Consider the following 15668-nt stretch of genomic DNA (forward strand, 5'->3'; position numbering starts at 1 on the left):
GCCAGTTAGTCAAGGCATCATTCTGTTCTGGAAAGTGTGTTTGCTGAAGGCATCAGCTGGGACAAGGATGGATCTTCCAGAGGGACAGTGTCTCTTAGCAAACTATTAGATGAATTAAAAAGGGGTTTAAAGACAGTCAAGTCAAGCATTTCACCAAACTTATGTATGATGTTTGGAACTCAGGTTACCACCCATAGCTCTCCAGGGAGAAAGGATGGTGACTTTACTAGGAAGTGTGAGCGTGGAACCTGCTGTCAGAGTAGCAGGGTAGGAAGAGGCAGGTAAAGGAACATGTCCAGCAGAGAGGAGATGTTAGGGGTCTTTCCTACTTCCTTTTCATTACATTTGACATCACAGCCAGAAACACTCATGATCGGAGTAGAAATACGTAAGGAAGAACGGAAAGGCATAAAAAACAAAAATAAATCAGCTAAAAGGATGAATGTAAGTAAGGCAGCCTACAAAGTGGATACATTTACAGCTATAAGGAGGAATGAACCAAAAATTAAGGAAAGGAAGATGCGCAGAGGGAAAAAAACAAAGATGAATTGAAAAAATTCTGAAGTTTAAAAGGTATTTTTTAGCAAATATCAAAAGAAAAGATGGAACTTCAGAATATGAAGATCATCAGCATAATTTCCTCTCTCTCTGCCATTTTACACATTTTGTTTTTCATCTGATCTGAACTAAATCAAGGAAATTATTTTAATGTGCGACCGTGAAAATAAAGCTTGTGGGTCTTTTTATACCAAGTATGTAAACATCTGGTTTGGCTGTAGATTTAATCAGAATAAATAACACCAGAAGCAGCAGATTTAGCTTTTTAACAAAAGAAAACCCATAGCTGTTTTACTGATTACACGTCTAAACCACAGCTGTGTAAATGTAGTCCTTTTTGTGGACTTTGATATTTTCTTTCTTTTTTTATGCAAATTGAGCTGCTGCATCGATGTGAAGGTGAATAGGAGTGAAGACGGGCCTAGGCCTTGTAAAGTTGCACCCAGCTCCCTTCACTCACCACTAGTTTGAAGAGCAGCCTTAAGCAGGTCCAGGATGCAGGTTCTTCTTCTTTTTACTGGTTTCTCCGTCATCTCCCAAGGCTTTGGCACTGCGCATGCTTACATGGCAAACCGGCAGACACACAGACAGACGCTCTGGGTCTTCGTTCGCAGTGCTGCCTCTTCGTCCTCTTCCTTTACTCATTCACGTCTTCATTCGTTCGATTTTATTTGAAAAAGTCGGGGGTGTTAGATGCCCTTAGGTTTCTGAATAATAAAGGACAAAAATAAGAGATGCGTTACGCAACCTAAGGGTTAAATACAGTCTTGAAATGTAACCCAGTTTAGAGTCAAACAGATTCCTTCATAAAAATTAGACTATGAACTTATGCTACACAGTTTAGTTTTAATTTCTGTAACTCAAGTCAACCCTTGTCTTAACCTTGCAGTAAGTCCAGGTTCAGATGGTGTCAGGCCCAGATTCCGGAAGGCCTGTGCAGAGCAGCTCTGTGTGATTCTACAGCATCTCTTCAACCTTAGCCTGACCCAGTAGATGGTTCCAGTGATGTGGAAGACCTCCTGCCTTGTTCCAGCACCAAAGACTCAGCCAACAGTTCTCTGTGACCAAAGACCTGTGTCCCTAATATCCAGCATCATGAATGTCCTACAGAGACTTCTGATGATTCACCTCAACAAACACAAGCAGCATCAGGACTCCCTGCAGTTTGCTTATCACTCTGGAGTTGGAGTTAAAGATCCCATCATGCGCCTGTTTCAAAAAACCAACTGTCATTCAGACAAGGCAGGCAGCACTGTGAGGATCATGTCCTTTGATTTCATTTAATACAATTCAGGTTGACTGACTTTGTGAGAAACTCAGTTGGAGGCACCAGCAGTTGCCTGGATGAACGACTACCTGACAAACAGACCACAGTTTGTTGAACTGAAGGGTCCAACTGTCTGTAATCAGGTAGGATCCCAGGAGAACCAAAGGGGACCAACTTTAGTCAAAGGCTTCTCCAAACCCCGTAGATCCTTCCTGCCTACAGCTATTATCATTTAGAACAACTCCTTGAGAAAAAAGAGAACCCTGTGAGTAACAAAACACTGAATTTCCATTTGGGATCAATAAGTATTTTAAAGTGAATTGAATCTAAATTTTGTGGCATGTATTTACAATAAATTTATTTTTTTCATCCCTAAATAGAAACATGAAACCAACAGTATTCATAAGTCACCTAATTAGTGACTAGAGTCCATCTGTGAGTCATTTATTCTGTAGCTGTAGTGTTTCTGGCTTCAAAGGTTTGTTAGAGAACATATAAGAAAAACTACCATCATGCAGAGGAACACAGCAGAGAGGTCAGGGAGGAAGTTGGGACTTTAGTTAAAAGCAGGTTTAGATTTTAAAACATTATCTATAGCTTTAAAAATCCTGATTAGCTGCAGAGATCCAAAGTTAAGTTGAGAGAGAATCTGACCAGAGGACAACTGAGCTGTGCCTTCCACTAATCTGACCTTTATGCAAGCCCATGAGAAGAAAAGGAGCACAGTTTTTAGCTGCTAGGAGATATGTTGATAAAAATGGTTCTGCTTAGATGAGACCAACCTGAATTTTCTGGCCAAGATTAAAAGACTCTGGCAGAAACTATTGCTAAAACAATGCTCTGCCCATGGTGTTGGCAGCATCAGGCTGTGGGTTTTCTTTAGCAGGGATAGAGAAGCTGGTTAAAGTTGATAGGAGGATGGATGGAGTAAAATCCAGATTATTTCTGTAAAAAAACTTGTTAGAGCCTCAAAGCACCTGAGACTACAGGGTGAACATTCATCTTTCACCAGGAAAAGCACCATAATCTACAGCCAGAGATACTTTACTTTCACTTTATTTTTTGGTAAATGATAAAAAACAATAGTCAAACAAACCCTCAATTTACCAATAAATAAGGAATAGGCTGAAGCAAAGCTTATTTTTGCCTACCCTGTTTTATACTTACAACCTTAGCAACCTACCAGGTTTTGCACAATACGTATATACATATTTAAATCTACATAATAACATAGGATTTTATCATTTTACATTTTAAAGCTCTTTTAAAATTCACCAAGAAATGACATAAATTAAAATCATCATTCAATTCATTCCACAGTTTCACACCAATAACTGAAACACATCTAGACTTTATCTGTCTCTTCTCTTTTGCACATTCAAACATAAACAAACCTTGTAAATTACATTTATTCTCGCTTAATTTAAATAATTCATGAATACCAGAAAGAAGACTTTTGTTCACTGCTTTATACATTATTTCCAGTATAAAATAGGATGGTTCAGATCACAGCCGACACGCACAACAGAAAAGTTGGTATTATCTGTTGTTCTCCATCCAATCTGACTGAGCTTGAACTGTTTTAAGAATGGACAAAAGGAAAGAAGATGTAGAAGATGTTTGATACTTTTATCTAAAGTGACCTATGAAGATTTACAAATCAATCAATGCTAAGTTAGGTTGAGAAAAGACTTCTAGTCTGATCCTGACAAGCAGAAAAAGAAGGTGCACCTTAAAGGTTTTGGGCTGTTTGAGGACCAGAGCCTTTGGATTGTTTCGGACCTTCTGCTGGTGTTCACAATCATCCTTTTCTTTGTTCTTTATTATTAAATCCCTTTAAAATCCCCTTGAGTTTGCTTCTAACACGTCATAATCGAAAAGAGTTCAAGGCATATAAATACTTTTAAAAGTAAAATAAAAGAATTCTCACTCTGTCTCATTTTTTCTATTATCTGGTCTCGCATAAGTATTTGAAGGCTAATCTTCATGGATTCTAGGCTCAGCAGCGTTACTGTTTTTTAAATAAAGAGAAAATCAATATCACAGAAGTATTACTGACCTGCAAAACTGCAAGAAGAATGTCACTTTGCCAGATGTTCAAACGGCACACTGACCTATGTAGTACAGGAGAAGAGAGCAGTTGAAACTCCATGTTGATTAGTTGTGTTGTGTTGATTAATGTGTCGTCTTGCAATTATTTCATTTGCTGAATATATTAAATGTGTCCTCCAAACATTAGCGCCTTTTTCAATTATTATCTGGTAATGTCTGATGCTGTTCCTTTTGTGCATAGTTAATTAGAGGTAAGCACACCTGATTCTCAATAATAAAAAAAAGCACAATCTGCATGCATGAAAGTTAAACTCTCAACTCTCAAACCTCTTACCTGTGATGCAGTGATACGAGACTGGTCGAGGCGTGCTGTGAGGTCAGAGGAGGAGACATTGGCGGGGGCGCCACGGTGAAGCCTCATGGCCACCTTCCGTTCTCGTTCAGCCCTCTCTGCTCTGCCTGCCTGAGGGGAGCGGTTCCCTGCACACAGCAGTACGCACTGTTTTCATCCGAGGCTTGTCTTATAATAGCCTTGTGCCATATCTAAAAAGCAGCCTGACCTGATGGCTGGGCTCCACGGGAGGCCTGGTTGGAAGGAGTGGTCTCTGGCTCGTTCCTGACTCTGTTGGCAGCGCAGGGGTTTGGACCCGGAGGTAAAGCTCGACCCCCACCTCCTCTTTGACCCGCACCTCCTCGTTCCTCTCCTTCTTTCCCCTCCCTCCTCTCTCTCTCTCCATCCTCTGCTGTCCTGCTGGATCCCTGAAACACAAAGAAAATAACTTGTTTGTAAAAAAACAAACAAACAGCAACCTTGACATAAAAAGGCTGGTTAAAGGCAACCATGCTTATCTGCATGGTTTCACTCATTATATCAGAATTAGTCCTTTTGGTGTCTGTTCTAGATGCTCCACTTCCATCATAAAACTTTTCATCTGTAGTAAAAACTTGCCTCCGGACTGGACCGCTATCATTAAGTTCTACACCAAAGCTGCAATTTACAAAGCAGGATCATTGGTAATGTAGGGTAAGTTCTGGGGTAAATTCCTACATATCCGGGCTTTTCCGATTCAGAAAGCTAGGACGGCATGTCCCTGGGTAAAATCATGACAATAAACTCCTATTTTTCAGTTGAGATAAATATAAGATAACAAAATGTTATAAAAAACAATTATCACCCTCCTGTGATGGTGATTAGAGCATGATTAAATATTTGATCTATTTTTAAGGAAATATTTCTTCTTAAATGTTGCTTTAATAAAGACATGAGGTTTTAATACCTTCAGGAAGCCCCAAAAAATATATATATTTGTTTTTATGTTTCCAGTACATGTACAGTAGGAAATATCAGCAGTGCGAAGATGGCCAGCAGCACAGTAAATGTTTTGGGAATCAAATCATTAATCGCTGCCTGTTATGCTGCATCTGACCCATATTCCGTGCACTAACAAAAATGATTGTGTGCAGAATGATACATTTAACAAAAAAAAACATTTCCAAATGTCACGTTTCTGTCATTTACCACACTTTTTAAACAAAGCTTTAAGTCTTAAATTCACTGGCAAACACTAAATATAAATGTTAAATCTATGTCTAAATATTATGGCCATTTTTATTCGTCATTGAATTCAATAAATAAATAAAAAACTATTGATCCCAAAGGGAAATTATATTGTATTAACTAAAGGCCAATTTTTCAATGAGTTGCTATAGGTGTTGATAGATGCAGGCAATCTATTTCCAAATTATGCATCTGTATATGAATGTTATTTATTTCTTAATCTTCCATTTAGTATATATTTTTTTTTGTGAATATTGGATGAATAACAAGTTTAACAGGAAAGTTACTCGACTTTAAGTTAATTTAAGTGCATTTAGAGGGAGAGGGGTATGAAAAATAAGTTTTACTTCTTCATACCCCTTTTCAGACAATTTACATTAATCAAATGTCAAATTTCTGGCTGCATATACAGACAGGTTTATTTGGTGGAGAGTTTTGTTTCTATTTCTGTTCAGGTGAATTTCTTAAATGCTCATGCATGATTTAAATTTTAGAGTTGATTAGATGCTGGGTTGGTTACCCAACTTGTATCAGCTGTTCTGAAACAAGAAAATCTGAGTAAGGAAGACGGGGTAGAACTACTCCGGGTATCTGCTTACTATTCATGGTAGGACGGCAATTTTCTGTGAAACAGGACCCTGGGGAGGAGCTTAAATGCCTGATTGTAACCGGATAAGGTTTCCATTACTGAGAAAAGCAAACACTCACAAACTTCAGCATGTTCCAGTCAAAGACGTAATCATAGGAAAAGCCCTGTCTGTGGAAAAGGTTCCTGAAGAGCTGCCTCAGATAGGAGTAATCAGGCTTATCGTCAAACCGCAGAGAGCGACACAAGTTCAGGTAAGTAGAGAATTCAGCTGGAGGGAGAGAGGGGAGGGAGGATGAGGGTCTCAGACATATCTGAGAGGAAATCTGTGCAGCAAGGTCTGCTGGTCCAGTGACCCACTCACAGGGGTATCCTTTGCAGAGCACCTCGATGGGGGTGGACATCTTCTTCTCGCTGATGCGCTCGTACTTCTGCCTCTTGGTTGCAGCTTTCAGTCCTTGCCAAGGCAGAGAACCCAGGTTGAAGTACATGAGAACGTAACCCAGAGACTCCAGGTCGTCTCGCCTCGACTGCTCTGTGGACAAAAAGGGAGGAGGGGGACTAGTGAAGGAATGAAAGGGGAACTCTAAGAACTGAGGCTTCCATGGTAACTGTCTACTTACCGATACCCAGATGAGTGTTGATAGAAGCGTATCGTGCCGTCCCAGTGAGGTTCTTGTTCTCGCGGTAAGGGATGTGCTGGTGTGTTCTGGCGTCCCGGTACTTCTTTGCCAGACCAAAGTCGATGATGTAGACCAGGTTGCCTTTCTTCCCGAGGCCCATAAGGAAGTTATCAGGCTTTACATCTCTGTGGATGAAGTTCTTAGAGTGGATGTATTCAATCCGACTTATCTGTGGAGAAAAGTGGACCCCCATGTTCAGTGTCAGAGTCCATTCATCCTGCTCCTACAACCCGCTCAGAGATAACTAGTCTATAGCCTACAACTGCATTGCCTCCTATAACTCTTTTATAGATATATAATTATATATTATATTCTATACATATAACATCTTTTTGGGTAACTTATTTCTTTTTTTCACACTTAGTTTGTACTTATCTTCTTTTGAGAATCTTCTTGTATCGATAGCAGTTTTTTATTCCGTGCCTTTTTTGAGATCTACCTTTGTCCTGTTCTTTGCAATTGAAGACATACTAACACATTTCTGTTGTTTCTAATTCTAATACAAATATAATTAATTAGTTTTCATATTTTAATAATAAATTTTAATCTGAAACGTTTTCATATATTTAATTATTTTCATAAAATGTTGGTAGACATATAATGTCAGTTTGCATATTTCTTAGCTTGCCAAGTAATAAACCCTGGATTACCAGTTATCTAAAGGAAATGCTAATAAAAAAAAGAGCCTTCAGGAAAGAATACAGGGAAGCATTGATGAGTTTAAAGAAGCAACTTAAGGTCAAAAAGAGAAAGCAAGGAGGCATACAGAAAGAAATTAAAAGCAAGCTCCAGAAGACACAATGTTAGAGATTTGTGGTTAGGGATAAAGAAAATTAAAGAAGGAGGATCAGACAGATTGGAGTCTGGACATGGCCAAAAAAACTAAACACATTATTTAATAGATTTATTCAGCAACAAGCTCAGCATCCTGCCCACAGTCAAAACTGCATCCTCTCCTTCTTGTACCCAAAGATTTCCTCCTATACCTCTAATGATTATCTTCCACCCTCCTGCTTCTATGCGCTTGTTTTCAACCAAATCAGAATATAGAACTGCTCACTCCTCCGTCCACCTGTCTGTATGTAGAAGTCAAGTAAAGAGGCAACTATACAAGAAGAGACAAAGCAGACTGTTCTTCTTAAGGAGGCTTAGGTCCTTCTGTGTTTTCAGCAAGATGCTGCCGATCTTCCATTAGTCTGTTGTGGAGAGTTTGATCTCTTCTGCCATCATCTGCTGGGGTAAGAGCATGAGAGCAAAGGATCTCAAGAAGCTTAACAAGCTGCTTAATGTTAATTTATTTTAAAGATAAATTCTTACCTCTGACTTCTTATTTTTCTGTTTGAATTAATAAATACAACAAAAGAACAACACCCCGAGGAAGTATTTGCGTTGCTTTTTCTTTTATTTCTGTAAAAATTGAATCAATTTGACTGTATTTTGAATCAATTTGACTGTATGATCTGGTTGAACTGTAGAGTGCCTTGAGATTATTTGTGTTGTGAATTGGCGCTATATAAATAAACTGAATTTAATTGAAATTGAACAGTAGAAAGCGTTCCAAGGAGCGGCTAACCAACATAAAGTACACTAGAAATTCATCAACTAGTTATCTGGAGAGTAACAAAAGAATATAATACAAAGTTCTGTAGACCTTGCTTCCTAAGTTCATAGTTCATGACTCAACAAATGCAGAGAAAAAGAGAGACTGAACAAAATAAAGGTTTAAGGTCTGAACTACTGCTAACCCAGATGTACCCAAAGGCCCATCACATATTTGATTAAGTACAAACATTCGAGAAGCTGTGCTCTTCTCACATTATGAGTAAAACTAACATAATTTTTCTTTACCAACAATAAAACATGGTGGTGGCAGCATGATTGTCGTGGCAGCCTTGCTTTTTCAGGAACTAGAAGGCTTCCTGTAATTAATGAACACATCTCTACCGGAAAACCCTGCAGAAGAATATCCAGCCATCAGACATTGATCCAAAGCACATCAACAAGTCGATATCTGACAAGCATGAGAAAACCAATTTAAGGTTGTGCAGTGGCCTGGTAAGAATCTGGACTTAAATCTAATAAGAAACCGTTGGTGTTGGAAAAAACTGTCAGTGGGGCTGCAAACTTTAAATAATCATGTACAACAGAATCAAGTTAAAACTCCTCCACTTTGATTAAAATGACTCATTTGATGAGCTGAAAATATTAAGAAATGACTAAAAACCCAAAGCAGCACTGCACTTCTCAAACTAGCAAAGACAAATGTTTCCTCCCTGATCAGCCTTTATTTAACAACCCTTTTCTTTGGGAAGTGCACCTAAACTTTGTACGCACAAAGGATCTCATTAAACAGCAGCAGCAAAAAAACACTTTACTTTATGCCCCCTTAATGTTCAGTTAAGGTCCTGAAAAGGGAAGGTGGCCTGTATGAAGTGACCTTGTTTATTTTAGTACTTCTATCCCTAAAATTGCGTTTCTGTATGTTTATATATTGGTAAACACCCTCATTTGGCAAGAGGTCTTACTCTGATGAGAATCTGCTTCTGTTGGTCTTGACTTACACAGCAGCAGCAGCAGCAGGATCTTAGTTTTAGAGAATTGGTCCTTAAAGGTGAAATGATTGTTAAAGTACTTAGTCCTCAGTGTGCGGTCGAATATTAGCTGAGTCTGTTCAACTCATCAATTATTGTCAGCCTTTCTGCTGATCAACAGAGGCAGTCCAAATTTTAGTTACACTGCAGCATCTTTAGAGGAGGAAGTAGGAGACGGGATAAATCACAAGGACAGGAGAGAAGTTAAAAAAAAAAAAACTACCAAAAGCTCTTAAGAAAATAGGTCAAAGCTGCCAAGAGAAAGTCAGACAGACAAGCAATCTGAAATTTGGATAATGAAGAAAAATGTTGCTAAAACATATTCAAGGTTCAAACATTTTAGGGCAAATGAATGATTAAAAATGAAGAGAAATACATATATTGGATTCAGATTTAGATTTCTGTCACAATGTTGAAGTGGTTTAACCTGCAAAGGACCAAAGTTGGAATCCTGTTTGTGTCAGAAGGCGAAATGGCATAAAAAGATTTCCAAGTCTGTGATCAACTCCTAATGACATTCTGTGGTGACTCCTCATTATGAGAACAGCTGAAAGGCACACACATTTATAGATTTTAAATGAAACAATTACTCGCCTCTCGCTTGATGACCACTGGGTACAGAGGGCCGCCCTTACTACGACACCTTTAAACCCTATAACCTCATGGATATACATATAAATATTAACAGTAGATTTATTCTCCTTGAAACCCTTTGCACATTTTGCTGCTTTGCAAATTTGAACTTTAAATTATTTTACTGGGATTATGTCTAATAAAGTGATGCATGGTTTCCAAAGCCTATTATAAATAAAAATATAAAAAACGTAGAATACATTTGTATTCATCTACCTTACAATCATCCATGCACAGACCTGCAGCAGAAAGGGGGTCTGTGTATTGAGACACATGCACAGCTTAGAAAAAAAGAGTGAATATGTGAAAAAGTCACATCTTCTTTCAACATCTCTGATATGCTTAGACTTTCTGTCTGCCTGAAATTCCAGTAAAAAAGACTAAAGTCTGTCACTCCAATAAGACAACATTGTAAAGAAATGTAAAACTTTTTGGTTGGGCATGATTCCGTTCTCCTATTTTTTACCTTTTTTTGAAACAGCTTTCCATCTTTTTTTTCAGTGGGGGGGATTGGGTATTTACAAATACTTTAAATCCTGATCCATTCTGATTGTGGCTCTAAGAAACCTAGGAGCTACACCTAAAAAAAAATGAGAAAGAGACTCCTCAGGAAAACAAAGAGCATTCCATTAATTATTAATTTGACACCCAGTCAGCGCATCTCACCATCTGATCTGCCAGCAGCAGAACGGTTTTCAGGCTGAACTTGCGGGAACAGAAGTTAAACAAGTCTTCCAAACTGGGACCCAGCAGCTCCATCACCATGACATTGTAGTCTCCCTCCGCTCCACACCACTTGATGGCGGGAATTCCCACTGAGGGGAAATGAGAGTGTTAAGAAACAGGAATCGTAATCCTTCTAATCTTATCTTTAAATGTCTCACCTCCTCCCTGCATCATTTTGTAGAACTTGCTCTCAATATGGAGCTGCGGGTGTTTGGTCTTCACACATTCCAGTTTAATGGCTACCTCCTCTCCTGTAGCAATGTTGGAACCTGGTGGGCAAAGCAGAGGATACAAAGGTGCAATAACACTGAGCAAAGAGATGAGGATTTAGAGAAATATCATGATTATACAGTGTGTTCAAAGGTATTCACATCCATGACCAGATTTCTATTTCTGGTAAACCATCATGTATTTTTCTTCAAATGGGCAGGAAAAATTTTAGAGGCTGCAGAAGAAATGAGAATTGGCTGAAGGGTTAACTTCCCCCAACATCCAGTCAGACATACTACGGGATGGTTTAGATCAAAGCAGATTCATGTATTAGCTGGTCACAAATCATCTAGGTGACATAGCCAACATGGAAAAAGGGGATTATTAATTCTACTTATAAAAAGCCAGATGTGGAGGAAACCAACTACTGTACAGGAACCACAACACACAGTTTTCTATGTAATACATGGGTATGCAACCATTATGCTGTGGGGATGCTTTTCTTCAACAGAGACATAGAAGATGGGAAACAGTTGGGAAGATGTTTGAGCTAAATCTAGAACAATCTGGATAAAAAAAATAAAAGAAGAATATGAAATATAAAGGTTTCTGTCTTCAGAATGCAACAAAAAACGATTGTACAGAGTAAGGGAGATAAATTAAAACATACAAAACACATTTAAGATTTTCTTTTGTTGCATAAATTCCATTGAACTTGAATATAGATCCCAAAATGTAAAAAGTTTCAGGAATACTTTTGTAGAAAACAGTATGTTAAAAAATAATAATGATAAAAACCAAGGAAAATATCCGAGAGTGCTGAAAGAAAGCATGGATTCTCACCAAGATAGATGTCTCCAAATGACCCGCTCCCTATCTTCCTCCCGAGGCGGTATTTGTTCCCCACGCGTAACTCCATCGCCCCTGAGCTCTTCACCTCACTGTGGAAACAACATAAGCAGTCACTATCAATCCATCACTGGTGATCAATAAAGTAAAGAAGAAAAAGTGGTGCAAAGCTGCAGAATATAAACTCTGCTGTGTCACGAGTCCAACAAGTAAAATAGAGATGATGAAGTGAAAATGATAGAAGAAATGATAAAAGGTGAGGAAGATGAAAGGAAAGAGTGATGTAACTCAGAGTGAATGGGACCAGTGGAAGCAGCAGGAGAAGCAGTGAGTCCACATGGCTTAACTAACCAAAGACTGGAACTAACAGCTGAACTGGGAGATGCAATAGGCCTAATAAACTCTGGGAACAATTTTAGCAAAGCAGGATGAAGTAACTTCTATAACATCAAATTCTCCAAGGTGCAGAAAGAGAAGCTGGGTCAGCTACTATTCTCTTAAAAGGAGCTCCTGTGTTCAAGTAATAATGTGCATTAACTCCGGATTACTGACTGGAGCTCGTTGACAAAATTCCAATGAGTCATATTCTCTTTAACCAAGCTCCCTCAGCCAAAACAGGCCATGAAATGTGGTTTTAAAGTGAGAAATTACGTGATCTACACCTGCATACCCACAATTCACATTTAAAATGTAACAATAAATAAATAAATAACGTTTTTATAAAACGCCACCAATGTCAACGCAGACTGTTTTTACAGATATTCTATCCAGCTGCTCCAGAATTATGTCAGCCAAAAAAAACGACAACAACAAAAATGCAGTTGCCCCCGATTGCTCCGGCGCTGAATGCAACTGCACCATCAGATCCCAGTCCTAACCGCGCCCTGCAGCCCTGCACGACTGTTTCGGTTCTGTTTTCCCGACCCGAACCCCGCTAACACCATCACACTCATGCACGCCTGCAGACACCTTGACAAGGCAACGAACAGCCCCCACAGAACCACACCTCCTTCGCCTCCTCACCGGCTCCGTGGTCGCTCCGTCTCACTCAGGACCATGGACAGCGACGTGAAGACGAGGCTCGGGACGGATCATAACCCTCGGAGATGCGTGACCTGAACCCCTCCACGGAAAGGTGAAAAAACACTCGAAAGATCCCTTCCTCTCTGAGATATATTTTTATTTCATTTTCGAGGAGATCAGAGGGAAAAAAACAAACAAACCCTAAAGGTCCTTGTTTCTCCCCTGCGTGGCTGCTCCTCACACCCAGTCCTCTCTCAGTTTACAATATCAATGATGTCATCCACAGACAGGCAGAGATGCCCGGATTGTCTTAAAGCAGCCTCTGCAGCTCCTGTGGTGAAAAGCAACAGTAATGTAATACCTATTTAAAGCTTACGCAATCAGCCCCACATTCATTTTCATTCACCGCGTGAGATCTGTAGAAAAAAGCAGGAACTTGGATGTTTTATTGATCACACGGTGCTGTGCATGTTTCAAATCATCAAACAGATTAAAATATTATTTCATTTATAATATGAATTTATTTATCTGAGGATTTTATCAATGGACTGATGAAATCATAGCAAATACAGAAAGATGGGGATCCTATCCAATCCAACCCTGTGTGAAAATGTAACTGCTCTGGTAAAATAGTAAACCAGCTGTATTGTCCTGTTCTGTATTACCAAAGGATGATTGAACACAAACTGTCTACCAACACAGAAACTGTCTGCCGACATGAAGTAGGCCAAAAGGTCCCCAAAAAAATCAACCCAACATCCACCAGATCTTAAGAGATTCAAGAACAGATGAAAAACATCTTCCAAAACATCTTTGGAAAGGCTTGCAAAGGAATTTCTAAGGCTTTGGTGACCCGAGGAACCACAGTGAGAACCATCAACCTCAACTAAAAAAGGAAAAAGAAAAGACAAAACATGGAACTTTAAATACTTTGAAGATTCTTAGCAAAGCTCATACACCCAGAAAGTCTAAAGCACCACACACTGCCGCTCAGCTCTGGGTAGAAATTGTTGAAGAGTAATAGAAGGAAAAACCCCTCTGACCCTGAAGAACACAATGGACCATTTCAGATTCACCCAGTGGAGATTTTAGATCATTTTTACTTTGTCCACAAGTTTTTATGTAAACACAGAACAAAAGTATAAAACAAAAAACAGCCAATAGTTCATAGACTGATATATTAACAACCAGAACCAGAGATCTATTTGAAACTCTAGAGACCCCAGATATATCAGACAGAAAGTAGGGGCACATCAATTTATCAGCCCTTATTTTATTTTTAATTCTAGGAGATCGGTGATCGGCCGATACTTAGATTTTAAAACAATCTTAACGACCGATCTTATCTGAAAATCAGCCACCCTCAATGCTCTAAACGTTTTATTTATATTTGAGAGATTAATCCTGTGCAGTTAAAATAAATTTTTATTATTTCACAGGTATTCTTTTATTCCCAGTTCCCAGGAGACTGAAACATTAAATGTTTATTTTGAACTAAAAACAGCTGTTTTAAATAAAATATAGGTATTGGTCCAAATGTCAGGCTTTTTAACCCTGTAATGCCAAATGTATCATATTTGATACATATGTTTCTGAAATGTTTTGCGTCTGACACCTTTTGCATAATTTAATGGTAAAAACTTTGCTCAAAATCCTATTGTACACAATCAGATATACCTGATAACAGAGGGCAGAAGACTACACAAAAAATAATCTTGACTTATCGCATAGTAATAAATTATTAATATCAAAAATGTATTTCTGTTTTTTCTTTTTACATATTTTGTTAAAAGTCCAAATAAGGACTTCAAACAAAAAAAAAGTAATTTTCTGTTTTGTTTTATTCTTGGATCGAGCTTTAAAGGGTTAAAGATTGGTTATTGGTCAGAAAATGACAATCGCTGCAGCCCTAGGATTGTGATCCTATTTGTATAAGACTGAAGCTGAAAGTGCAATAACTTTGTTTTAGGTCACTGTGAAAAATAAACTATAAATGTAAAAAAAAAAATAGAGAACAATGAATTATGGTTTCTGTATCAGCGCATAAAATCATGAGAAATTCATTTAATATTAAATCCTCAATATGGGGCTGTAACAGTGTCTAGAATCACCCATGCATTTACCTTAAAGTCTTTTGCAGAAGTATTCTATAATATAAATCCATCTATTGTCCCACAATGGGGAAATTCACTCTCTGCATTTAACCCAAAACTTGGGGAGCAGTGGCCTGCCATTGTGTGGCGCCTGAGGAGCAGTGTGGGTTTAAGGGTCTTGCTCAGGAACCCAGAGTGTATGTGGATCGAATCTAGTACTTGCAATCTTCTCAGAGCACAAGCACACTGCTCTAAACACTAGGCCAACACTCTCCAAATATTTAACACAAAGTATATGAACATTCTTTTTCTAATTTAACATTTCAAACTGGCTGCATAGTGGCCCCAGTGGTTGCCCTCTTACCTTGCAGCAAGAAGATCCTGACCTCTTTTTCCCTAGTTTGCATGTTCTACTCATGGCTGCATGGTTTCCTCCAATACTTGAAAAATATGACTGTTTGGTTAATCGGTCGCTACCATTCATACTTCACTTTGATTTTCTGTTTGTGCGTCTCTAACCCAATGACCCTGGAGATTTGTGCCTTGCTGTGATCCGATTATGCAGTTCTTGCATCAGGAGTCATTTCATTTGATCGCAGTTTATGAATTTACAGGACTACGAAAATGATCAATAAACACACATGTATAGATGTCTAAATTCGTGAGTCATTCATGTAAATAAATGTAGAATTTACGTTTTCTTGTCAACTCAGATATATGCGAGATCAGGTTTTTCATCTGTGAGAATACAAATTAGAAAGTTAAAACTTTCCAAGGAAGTATGTGTAAATCACAAATTTACCAATTTGAGTGCAAATTACAAATTGAAGCCAACTGAT

General features: G+C 38.6%; 1 protein-coding gene across 3 annotated transcripts; it reads right to left on the reverse strand.

The window, feature by feature from the left end:
• Nucleotides 1–910: 910 nt before the first annotated feature.
• Nucleotides 911–12984, reverse strand: csnk1e (casein kinase 1, epsilon). 3 transcript variants are annotated; one of them, XM_038301008.1, is made up of 11 exons: nt 12937–12984; nt 11708–11805; nt 10813–10923; nt 10595–10743; nt 6645–6873; nt 6386–6556; nt 6144–6292; nt 4438–4636; nt 4212–4357; nt 3885–3939; nt 911–1265 (listed from the first exon to the last, which is right to left on the reverse strand). In XM_038301008.1, the coding sequence occupies exons 2-10, from the start codon at nt 11781–11783 to the stop codon at nt 3907–3909; spliced, it is 1263 nt and encodes a 420-aa protein (XP_038156936.1). In that variant the 5' UTR covers nt 11784–11805; nt 12937–12984; the 3' UTR covers nt 911–1265; nt 3885–3906. The 3 variants fall into 3 exon arrangements, with proteins under 3 accessions (XP_038156936.1, XP_038156934.1, XP_038156935.1); XM_038301006.1 differs by lacking the exon at nt 12937–12984 and adding an exon at nt 12737–12880; XM_038301007.1 differs by lacking the exon at nt 12937–12984 and adding an exon at nt 12720–12856.
• Between the last annotated feature and the right edge of the window lie 2684 nt (nt 12985–15668).

The sequence above is a fragment of the Cyprinodon tularosa genome, unplaced genomic scaffold (genome assembly GCF_016077235.1).
Source record: "Cyprinodon tularosa strain WSP-4 unplaced genomic scaffold, ASM1607723v1 ctg46, whole genome shotgun sequence".
Taxonomy (NCBI): domain Eukaryota; kingdom Metazoa; phylum Chordata; class Actinopteri; order Cyprinodontiformes; family Cyprinodontidae; genus Cyprinodon; species Cyprinodon tularosa.